We start from the raw sequence: 12007 nt of genomic DNA, 5'->3' as shown, positions 1-12007 counted from the left end.
CAACAACAACAAACCTAATTTCTCCTCACTAATTTTAACTTCACAGAATTACTTCATTGACATTGCTTTCGTTATACAATAAGGAAGAGCCAATGTACTTTCTGGAAAATTTAGCACAAATTGGCAAGTTGCAACCGTACAGCTTTGGAGAGAGCAGAACAAGTAGTTAAGCATCCCCTGACAGCCAGTGCACCAAGTTTTCATATTTGTGCTCATGGTCCCTTACAGAAGAAAACTGAGATTTCACCTCAAAGCCACAGTCGTGCTTCTGGAACCTTTCAGAAGACAGCAATTGTGCCCCATTCATGTCTTGATGTTTTCATTACTCACCTGATGTTAGCTGACTTCACCTTCAGGTCATTCCAGCGCTGGTTCATGTCATCAAGTCGATGCTGGAGCAGAGCAGCTTCCTCAGAGTTTCCCAAGGCTTTCACCATCTTCTGCCTGTTTCCATCAATGCTTTTGAAGATGTCATTGTGGGCATCGATCTCAGCTTGGATGTCCTAAAATATCAAAAAGAAAAGCCCAGACATCTTAGTTCTCTGCTTTAAGCGAGAGATGTTATTCCTATTACAATTCTTAAACCACTAGGCCAGAGCACATAATCTTTCTTGTGTGAATCTGAAAAGAGATGGAAAAAAACTTGCAAAAAAGATACAAAAACCTGTACCCCCATTAACATCATTACAAAAGATTCACCCTTCTTAAGCATGAGAAAAGGAGTTTGAAAATTACCCTTTGCTGTGAAACAGCACTTACAACTATGAACACTAAATTCTTGCTCTCTCTTTTTTTTTTTTTAAATTACTTATGGTAAATAATTCCCTACTGGTTTCCCACATTTCCTGCACAATACTGTATTTGCAAATGCACTAGAAACTTTTCCCTGCTCAGAAGTTGCACAGACTCAGCCTTGGCAATGTTGTTTCTTTCCTCTTCGAAATAAAACGTTGCAGAAACTTTACACAACTATCCAGTGCAATTCTCAAGGTATAGTGTTTTTTGACATATGCAATGAATGTTTTTAACTAAAGCCTATGTCCCTAAACAGCAACTAAATGACCATAGCTACCACAAAACCTATTTTTACAATTCAGTTATCATATACCATCTCCTGCAATACGTGGAGAGGTAGACATAAAAAAAGTCTGCATTTTGCAGCAAAACTGAAAAGAAAAAGAAGTACTTGCAGTTTCATTTTAAGTTACTCATTTCTCTTCCCCTTTGAAATTAAACATTTTATTTTCTGATCTAATTTCTGCCGCAAGAAACACATTACTGGAGCTGTCTTCAAATAACCAAGAACAGTATTATTATTTTTAAAACATAAGACTCTCAAACAAAATCTCCTGTATCATTGCCAATGCTTTCTAGCATCTGTATATCAATGTATACTCTAACAAAGAAATGTAAATGTGTGAAGAGCCAGGAGATGTACTGGCTGTCTCAATGGGATTAATCAGCAAAGATTGTGACAGAAACCTGATGCAGATGTAAAAAAGCTTCTTTCGCAAGGAAGAAATTCAATAACCCTGGAATCCCTTAAAGGCTGTATTCTTGCAGGCAGCCTCTCAGTGCGTTTTGGCCATCCCCAGGGGCAGGAGCAGACAAATGAGGGGGTTCTTTCACCTCCTATCCTCAAGATGTGGGCCTGCATCTAAGAACAGCTGCTATTTACGTCTACAATTGATAGTTGGAAATAGTAGCCATGATAGCATCAGAACTTTCTTTAGTTAGGGAAGAAAAAACAAAGTAAATTACAGCCGAAGGGATGGGGAAGCAGGGAATCAGCGAAGCTCTGGCTCTCCAGCTGAGCTACTATATAACTTTGGACAACTCTGTTCCTTGCCCGCAGTTTCACTACTTTAAATGGGTAAGACGACACTTTGGCTGTCTTTAAAACACCTTAATAAACCCCACCATTCTGAAAATAAGTACAATCCAATGGCATTTAAAATGGATGTTTCTAATAATCAACAAACCCCAGTAAGACAGCAGAGTCATCAATTAAAGCACATGCTTTAATGAAACATGAAAATTTTTGTAGATCCTGACCTTCCGACTCCAATATGCAAGCAGATTCCCTGAAAACCAGCTTGAGTCCAAACAGCAGGAGATACAACAGTATAAAGCAGAGTTCAATTTTAAGTACGCACTAATCTGTACTACTGAAATCTGCCCGTGTCAAATCCATTGCCAGGCCTCTTCAGAGTTACAAAAGAAGAGTTTGCAAACTACCCTTCCATTCTACAACAACAATGCTCATTCTAAGGCTATTGAGAACCTTCAAAAAATATTTTACCCTTGATTACTTTTGGGAGGGACACTTGTAAGTATGCATGCTTAAAAATTCAAAACAAAGTTTCACTCAAAATGAGTTTGATCCTTGCATTTGACAGTTGTCATGCTACATTGAATAAGGCATGGTAAATCTGCTGTTTGCATTCCTGAGACTCATCTGTGATGGCCATATTATGACAGCTTAGTTCAAAGAATCAACTTTGCTAATTAACTTCTCTTCCTCTTTTCTGATTTCCATTGTCCAGGAAGAAAAAGCACTTTCAGTTGTTGGATAAACAAAACAGAACTGCTATTAAAGTCAATCAGTGCCGTCGCATCAGAGCCCTCAAAAGAAGGGGGAGAAAAATCCAAACAAGGCATCTCAATTTAGCACGTGTATGGAAGAAGTGCAGCAGGCGGGTGTGATGTAAAAGATGGCTAACAGCAACAGACAGACAAAGGAGAAACCAGTTACCCTCCAATGATGATAAAAAAGATCATGAAGATTTTTATAAAGATATTTTCTTGTGCTAGAAGCCCAGCAAGGATGAAGGGCTCCCATCTTGTCCCAGGACTGCTCCCAGTTCCCTCAGTATTTCCTCTTGCTCACTGTGTTATCGTAACCTTTCCCTTGATTCTCCTGAATTTTGTAACCATGTCATGCTTTCCTTCCCTTAAAATTTCTTATTTCAAAGCAGGGAGAAGAGCTCTATCCATCCTGTACACATGGCAATTCATGTTCATCCTGAGTTATTATTTCTCTTTCTCCTGCCTTTTTCTTGATCATGATTCTTCATATCCTGCATCATCTTCTATGTGGCAAATAGGATGAAATAAGTTGATTACCCTTGCTCTGGCCCCAACCAGCATTAACTCTGCTAAGGGTAAGACAATCAAAATTTTTCAGTGCTTTAAAAATAATTATAAACACCTCTCTACAATCACACAGAAGATCCTATATCCAGAGTCGCAAGGGCAACACAGTGGAGGATGCAAGAGAAGAGGAAAAAGAGAGCTCATAGTTCCTAAACTGTCATTACATAGCTTCATCAAGTTTGGGGGGGAGGGGGGGGAAATATTGCTATAGAGAGGCCTTAAGGTTATATTTTGCTAACTCTGCAAATGTTTATGTGCACGTATTTATTAAATGGGACTGACTGATTATTGGTATGAGGTCAGCAAATACGTTTACATGCACAAGTGTTTGCAGGATTAGTGTCCTAAACTAAAAGATCTCACTGAGGAAAAAGTTCATCTTATATTTAAAACAAGGTGCAAGTTTCAAAGTTTCAAAAGATAGAAAGGAGAAGAACTAACTAGGCTGGCGTTTTTATCTACTTTACCCTAGCCAGGGTATTAGAAGATTGCCACTTTTCTTAGACTCCATTTAAGATTTAAAAATCAAACTGCTGCATATATGCTGCCTATGCAACTCAAGAGCCTGTGGCTTTAAAGAATATATAAATATGGTATGTGAGACACAATAACACTACAGATGGCAATTCTGAAAATGACCAGCAGACCTCGCCCTTTCCAGCTGGTGTTGCTACTACAACAGCCCAAAGTCGGACTAAATTGAGTTGCCCAAGGAAAAAGAAAAATGTATGACAAAGGTTTGAACAAAACCTAACTTAGTGACTTCATGCCCAAGGTCAACCAGCTATCAACCTTTTTCTTTTTCCCTCCCCGCCGCCAACAGCGCAAGGATATTGTAAACTTTTACAGCAATAGACAATCGTCCTTTGGAACATATTCATTTTTTATTAAGATAAACTCAAGACAAAAAGAATTCCTAAAAGTATTCCCATGAAAAAAGTATTCTAATGCTTTTTTTTTTTTTTTTTTTTTTGGGGGGGGGGGGGGGAAGAGTCCGGGGGCCTCTAATGCCCTGCGCTGTTACAATATTCTGTTCTACTCATGGTTTTTTAGATTTTATTTGTTGATATGTTGCCATTATCACGGGCAAAATACTTTCCTCTTTAAAGGCCCTAAGCCTTTCTGTTGAAGATAAAAACATGATTGGTTGAAGAAAACTCCATATTCCCATCCCAAAATTAATGTGGAACAAACAAGATGCATTTTAAAACACGTAAAAATTTGCACTACTCCATTTCCACTATAAAGAATACTTGAGGTTTCTGATACAAAGAAATAATGCAGAGAAGTTATTTTATTACACAAAGTGAATAAAAAGATGTTCCCACCATGTTACAGATTCTATTAAGATCCCTTAATCAAGCTTCCACTGTATATATATTAAGCAAAACACAACATCCTCTTATGAAAAAGTTCTATAGCATTTTATACTAAATCATAACTTTTTTTTCTTTTTTTTAATCCAATTACATAAGAGTAAAGGTTTACTCAACGGGATTTTTTTTTTTAACCACTATATACAGCAACATTCTGTATTAAACTCTAAATTTAAATTGTTTTATGTTTATACGCAAATAGACCTCCATTGAATTTCTATAAAGAACTGACCACAGAGCAGGGATGGCAAATTATAGCATATAAACTACACACAGCTTCTAAGAAATGGGCATGCAGGTGGCAGGCTGACACTGTGGTACAGGATTAGCCACAGACTTGTGTTAGTATGCAGACTGCTAGGTAATTTGAATCCCAGCTACAAACTACAGAACAGGCAAACTGTTGTGGCTTTTGACCAAAGTGAAGATTTCAGTAGGAGTTAATAGACTGAGGTCGACTACCCATAAATGAAAAATAGCTTGAAGAACCGCATATCTCCCCCAAAAGGTACTCCAGGCTATATCACCAGGACAGTTTTGTATTTTTTACACCCAAAACAAATCACGCCCCATGACTGGAATAGGACAGAAGACTTGGTACAGGTAAAAGGAAATGCAAGTCTCTCAAGAACAACTGCCCATTTCCTTCACTGACAACATCCAAGTTAGCAAAGACTTAAGTTACGGAGGTATGGCTTGTGCCTTCTTTACTGCCCATGAAAGTGTCCTGCAGACACTCTTCCACTGAAACAGCTAGAACATAAAATGTCAGTAGCAACAAAAGGACTTAGCTGTATACCACAGACATCAGCCAGAACATCTTTCTTTGAAGTCTCATAGCAGGTAGTAAGGCAATGGAAGCTTTTTATAGCAGATTGTTTATTCTATTTTGAATCAGATACATTTTACCTGCTGCTGCCAACTGCCTTTGAGTACACTGCTGTGTCAGATGTTCCCTTTAGCCTATGCTCCACCTGGAGCTTTCACTTTTTGATGGCCCTCAAGGAGGGAGCAAGAATTAGGGCATGAGATAGGCATGTGAAGATGGCCATTGCAACAGGGAAATGGGACTTTTATTGCTCTCTCCTTCACAAATGCAAGGGGTGGGAGGCAGAGAGGGAAGCTGTTGTAAAAAGAGACAGTTAAAAGTAATTCTCCAGTCTCTGGAGAATCCAGGTACTCATCTCACCCAGGGAGTCTCTCCTCCGGTTTCAGAAGACACTCATAACTTGACAGTCATAGCTTTAGAAAGGCTCACCCCATCTGCTGTATCACATAGGTCTGCAGTGGCTGTCTGCTGTTAGGCAATCAGCTTATAAAGAATTCACACTCAGAAGAGCAGTATAAATGCAAAATCCTTGGGTAGAACTGCCATTATCATAAATCCACCACTGGCAGAACTGCATATAAGGAAAGACAATAAACCTCTCTAAAAATGTCATATGTGGACCACACTGCCTCTCAGTATAGCTGTTGCGACTACAGTATAAGAAGGATCAAAGCAATTTGCAAGAGCAATTGGGTTTAGGTGTGACAGAAACTCATTTACTACTTAAGTTCTTAGTTCAGGAAGAAAAACAGTAAAACAGTTTTTTTGGGGAAAAAGCCTTTGGATATTTTTCATATCTGATTTTCACACTCTTGTATTACCAAAAGTCTTGCACTGCAGCTTTGAGTTTCTAAAAAGCTGTCTCAGCTTGCACTGAAACTTAATGGATAATACCTTAACAGGTGACATATGGTGTGGGTAAGGACTCTTTTAATCACAAGAACAATGATGCATTTAAGGCTGAGAATGCCAGCCTATATTTGACAACTTCTGTGGCTCAGTCACACGGCAGTAACCGAACATCTGAAGGGCATCATAAATCCATTAATACTAACTCCAGCAGTCATATATTGGGACTGAACAAAGCCAAAGCAGCCCAGCCCACTTGAGTGTAATATGACTCTACTTTTTGCATGGGAAGGGAGTGTCGTACAAGCTTCTGCAAATGCCATCTGGCTTCTGCATTACGACCACAGTAACAGCACTTGTAATTCTCTCCTTACAACATATATTAATGGCTGCAAAAAGTTAAAAGTAGCTTGCAAGCCAGAATCACTGTCATAATGCTGTTTCTACTGGCAGCAAACTCCTCAGTAAGAAGGAACAGGATGGGTTGTGGGAAATCATGTGAGGGAGAGACAAGGCAGGGGAGAGGGGAACTTACTAAAAAAAAAAAAAAAAAGAGAGAGAGAGAAAAAGAAAACTTGCTCAATAAGCAGTTTCTGATCAAAGTTCAACAACAAAAATGTTAACATTCTTCTCTAGCACCAAAGCGTTCTCCTAAATCATGTTACAAACTTCAACACAATAGACAAAATGACAGTAAGCTTTAGGCTAAAAAATATGGCAGCTGTGAGATTTGTAAGTTATGCTTTTGTTGAGAATTGCTACAGTCAATTCCTTTGACACGAAATAAGACACTGGCATATTCAAAATCACAGGGGAGAGCATGGAATTTGCAAACGCCAGGGCTTTGTATGGTACGAAGAAATTAAACACACCGGTAGCAAAACTTCTTTCTTAACAATATTGTGAAACATCTCAACATCTCATCTCAAAGGCTGAGGCTTCAAGAAGGGGGGGGGGGGGGGGGAAGCACACTCTCCTCCAGTATGTGACCTAATCTTCAAAGACTAACAGCAGCAATTACAACAGAACACTGATGCCCAGCTGACAGACTGGGGAGGAGAATGGAGAGTGTTTTACACAGTGAGGCATTCATGTCACAGATGTTTTCACCTGCTGCTACCAGCTACTTTTGGAAGATATTGGTGGATTGGCTGAACAGTATCAGTCTCATTACCTCCAAAAGTTTGCTACTGTCTGAAAGTAAAACTAGAAGAGTTTAAAAAAAGTCTTCTCAGCACCTAGATTTATTATGATTTTGAAATTAACCAAAGCAATTATACAAACCCCAAAAGAAAAAAGATCTAGCTTCCTTTTATTTTATGAGATATTTAAGTTCATTTAGTAATATCCTTTCTATTGTTCAGGTGACCAGTTCTGATTTGTATTAAAAAAAATCATAGAAAAATCACAGAATCATACTGTACAATCTGTTCTTCTACTTGTGATCTTTGTGACCACAAGTAATATTTTTAATCTTAATTTGTAAGTAAAACATCATATATTGTTTACTGACTCTGGTTTTGAATGACACAAGAAGGTTTTTTAGAGAAGTGTACCACAAAAGAAAAAAGAAAATATAATATGTGAAGCCAAGCTAAAGAGGGTTACAAATATATGATTCAGGTCTCCTCAGAAGTGCTGACAATTAGATGAAAGCAACACTTCTGAGAAGTTTCATGTCTCAATCACTCTAATCAAAGCAATCACTCCAAAGTCAAGCCTCCTGCCTCTCAGCATTACTGTTGCCAAATTTCCTGGTAAGAGAAAGAATAACTAGACTGGATAAAACAAGAATAGAGGAAAGAAGTGGAGAAGTGGCACACTCATGGGAAATAATTCTACTTATAAAAGCCATCAGGAGATCTTCCAATTTGACTAAGAGAACTTTCAACTAAATTTAACAGCAAATCATGGAGCACTTTCTTTGTGTGAAGTAAGATCACAAGCACTCCGGAAAGTCCCCTTATACCTATGGCTTAGCAAAGCCCAAAACCTTCTATCACTTCCTTTGAGAAAAGACAGGACAACCACGATAAGAGTAAGTGCTCTAGAACTAATCCTGTAGGACTTGAAATGGGGAAGGAAAGAAGCATTAGTCTTCCATACCTGAGAGGCAGTCCAACAAGGGTCACACAAGGACCTTCACAACAACACAGAAAAAAATCCTGATCTTATCATGGCCTGCCCCTTTTATTGTATATTTTTCAAAAGAAAAAAATAAGTACTTGAAACTACTCTTATCGTACCTTTTCAAATTTTGTCAGCAACTCCCGTAAGCTGAAGTTCAGACCAATCATGATTAAATGTCCCCCGAAGCCTACATTTTCCTGGTATGTCCTCCAAGCCAGGTCTATAGCCTTCAGAAGATTTATCTTTCTTCCAGATATACTTTCTCGAAACCCTCTGAAAATCCCTGCGCACACATCCCTCTAGTGCCATATTCCCCCAGCAGTAGTTCATGCAGCACCATTTTAGCGGCCTCCCCGTCCCCACTCGCTTCCATGGGCTGGGCACTTCAGGGCGAGGCGATGCTGGTAGATGCTCTTTGCAGCGTTAACCTGGTCCCATGGCGCTGGAAGGATCTTCTCGTCCCTGTGCACAACCAGGACTCCCTCCAGTGCACCTCAGCAATGGCCTGCAGGCTCCAACTGTTTTCTTGCGGGCCCCGAGCTCAACGTTTGGTCTCAATTACCCTGCGTAAGAGAAGCTATATTCTCCTGGTGAGTGGAAGTTGCAGGGGGCGGGGAGGAGGAGCCACTCATTCCATGCCTGCTCCATTCAAGGAAAAAGAGAAAAAAAAATCCCCAGAGAAATTTCTGTATATAGAAAGCTCCAAATGCCAGTTTTTCAGAGAAGCCCAGACTGGATGAGGCACACTCCAGCCTAGAAAACAAGGCAGTATCACCGGACAGGAGGCCACCTCTTCTCTCTCTCCCTTTCTCCCTCCTGGCCACCAGCAGGCTGGTGTTGCTATGGTAATAACCAAGCCACTTCCAAGCCTTTTCCCTCGGCCAGCTTAGCCTAGGGGATGCTGCAGAACAGGAGAACTAAGGACCATTAAAAGAAATTTTAAAAGTCACTTCCTTTGTTCGGGCAAAAATCTCCAGCAAAGGATCACACTGCCACCTCCGAAATCTTCGCTGGGGATCTCATCCTTTGGTCCTTGCTGCTCTGACAGCCGTGCGGTAATCTATTCCCAGCATTTGTTTATTATTTTAATCAGCATCCTCCCTTCCACCACCCCTCGTGCTGCTCTGAAGCCAAGCACACTCCCACTTCCTGGAGGCCTCCCTCGCTGAGAAACCACCACCACCTCCTCTAAGACGGCAGAAAGCCTGGACCAAAAATCCTGACACACGTCTCCAGTTGCTCGTCCTATTTCCTTCCCCTCCAAAGGAAACTGGGATATTTCATCACTAAACAGATTTTTAAGCTGTAAAAGTAACCAGGGCTCCACAGAGCCTACATGCACGCACGCTCTGGCTCATTACTCTAGACTCAACATATGCAGATTGTTTTCATATGAGGCCTTTGCTCTCATTTCAGCAGGAAACCTGACACCTTAACGTTGGCTACTAGGAAATCACTCAATTTTAAATCATTCCCACTTGAAACAGTATGCACATGTGAAGGCCTATTTTAGCTATTATTAATGCTTCCCGTACAATCACACATTACTCCACTGGCAAAGCTTTCAATAACAGTTGCCAGCAAGCCAGAGAATGTATAGTTAAAAACAAACAAAGCAACCTACCGCTTGTAAAATCTGTCACAACTGTTACTCATATGACCATTTGGGGAACCATGTGCTGCTTTTACTTTCTTTGCAATTCACTAAGCAGCTATTTGAAGAACCAATAAGGTCACTAATGACAAAATTGTCTTTAAAATTATTCCCGACTAATGAATTACACCCATGCAGCCAGTATGGTTTGTGATTTTAAGAATAAATTTTGGCAGAAAAAAAAAAACATATTGGCAGCAGTAGAATTATACTTTCCCAAGTTATACTTTGCAGCATGTGTGTATGTTTTGTGCAGGCATATTACACAAACTGCAAATGTGCTTGCAAGATAAACTACGAAAAGTTTTCCGAAAAAGAAGGCAGAACTGGAATAATTTTACTGCATAACTGACAGGTAGTCACAAACTCTCTGAATTTATTCCAGTGCTTATGGAAGCAAGCAGCCCAATTATTAGTACAACAGTAGTTAATCCTGCAACAATTACAGATAATTTTACTTGCCCCACATATAACTTCTCTCATAGGCTTCATCTCTCACTCACAGCATTTGCTAAAAGTTCATTCACTGATACTTCCCCAAAAACTTAAGCTAGTTACTAACAACAACTACTGCTCCATGCAGCTGCAGTTTCCAATGTATTTTTCTCTTCTCTGTTCTGTACTTCCCATAAGATTTATGTTTCTCAGAAGATTTAAAAATCCTATCTAAAAGAAAGCATCTTAAAATCTCTTTCCAATCCACAGAAATCCATCACATCTCTACTCTAAAAACCTAAGCTGTGTCTTCCAAGTGACTACAAATCTTCTAGGACTGCTACTTCAGCATAAAGTAGTTTACCAGGTTCATATGTTAATGACAGGAGCAACTAAGCAGCTGCTGCTCTTGCTAGAGCATCTTCAAGTGAAATGTAAATATACAAGTCTCTGCATCACAGAACAAAAACGCTGACCAGCAACAGCCGACTACTATTTGTCGCAAACAGTAGGAACAAACACAAATGGTGTCTGAACTGCTCAAAATTCATCCACATTGGCAGGACACCTGGGGATGCATGCCACGGTGCTGCAGTTTTACCTATTTTATTGGCAAAAGGCTGTCACAGTCTGTCCCCTCCTAACACAGTAATTAGAGGTTAAAAAAAAAAGCATCATTAGGAAATACTTTTTAATTAAAATGAGCACAGTGCCCTGCCCTATTCCCCAAAGGATGATCCTTTGGGCATGTTTTTTTTCCCACAACGATTTTATAAATTTTGCAGAGCAATGTAATAATCTCAGCACAGAGCCCTGGCATGCAAGTACACCCACCAAGCCCTGGCACCACGGGCCAGTTGAAGAGCTGCTCCTTCTCTATGAATGAATAATCCTCTAGTCACAGGAAGCCAAAAGACCACCAACAAAAATGCACGGAAGCAAAGTGCAACATACAATCTCATATCACACCTCACAAAAACCTTTCGGGCCTCCCAGTCTTCATGTTGTCCCACCACAGTCAGTAAGAAAAGCATGCATTAAAAATTAAAGTCATAAAGCCATTTCGATAAAATGATCTGTAATGGACCCTACTGAGATTTAAAATACACACCAGACTACTACAGTGAATTATCTAAGGTCATTTTCTGCTTTTCTAAATTAACCATATACAAAAGCAAAAATCCTATTAGGGTGGGAGAGTAAGTGTCCTGCAAACATTTAACTAGAATCTCTATTTGAGAATCTCTCTTTTCTCTACCTATAGGACAGACACAAAGCTCTCATCCACACTAAGGCTTCTTTCTGCTGCTCTGGCAGCAAAAAGAGAGTTGTGAAACAGGAAGACAACAGCATTTAAATCCATTTCAGAGTTGCCACTACACACAGAATGAAAATGGATGTTAGACTGGATTATAATGAGGCTGCATGACTTCAGGACTGTATTCAAATATTCGCATTAATTTTATGTTTACTCTCATGCTTCATATTTAGATAACAGTAATATTTGTTTCCCAATTTTCTTTGTTATCATCAAAAAAAAAATCTTACATTCCAAATCCTTCAATACTATCAGATGTA

The 12007-nt window shown here is 39.6% G+C and overlaps 1 protein-coding gene across 1 annotated transcript in view; it reads right to left on the bottom strand.

The window, feature by feature from the left end:
• The window catches only part of UTRN (utrophin), a 401902-nt gene that overhangs the window by 144005 nt on the left and 245890 nt on the right, over window positions 1-12007 (bottom strand). The window contains exon 53 of the mRNA XM_067293529.1: window positions 331-503. Within this exon, the coding sequence (XP_067149630.1) occupies window positions 331-503 (173 nt within the window). The remainder of the gene's footprint in view (window positions 1-330; window positions 504-12007) is intronic.

Source organism: Apteryx mantelli, chromosome 3 (assembly GCF_036417845.1).
Source record: "Apteryx mantelli isolate bAptMan1 chromosome 3, bAptMan1.hap1, whole genome shotgun sequence".
In the NCBI taxonomy this organism is placed as follows: domain Eukaryota; kingdom Metazoa; phylum Chordata; class Aves; order Apterygiformes; family Apterygidae; genus Apteryx; species Apteryx mantelli.
This window is presented reverse-complemented; position numbering and strand designations above follow the sequence as displayed.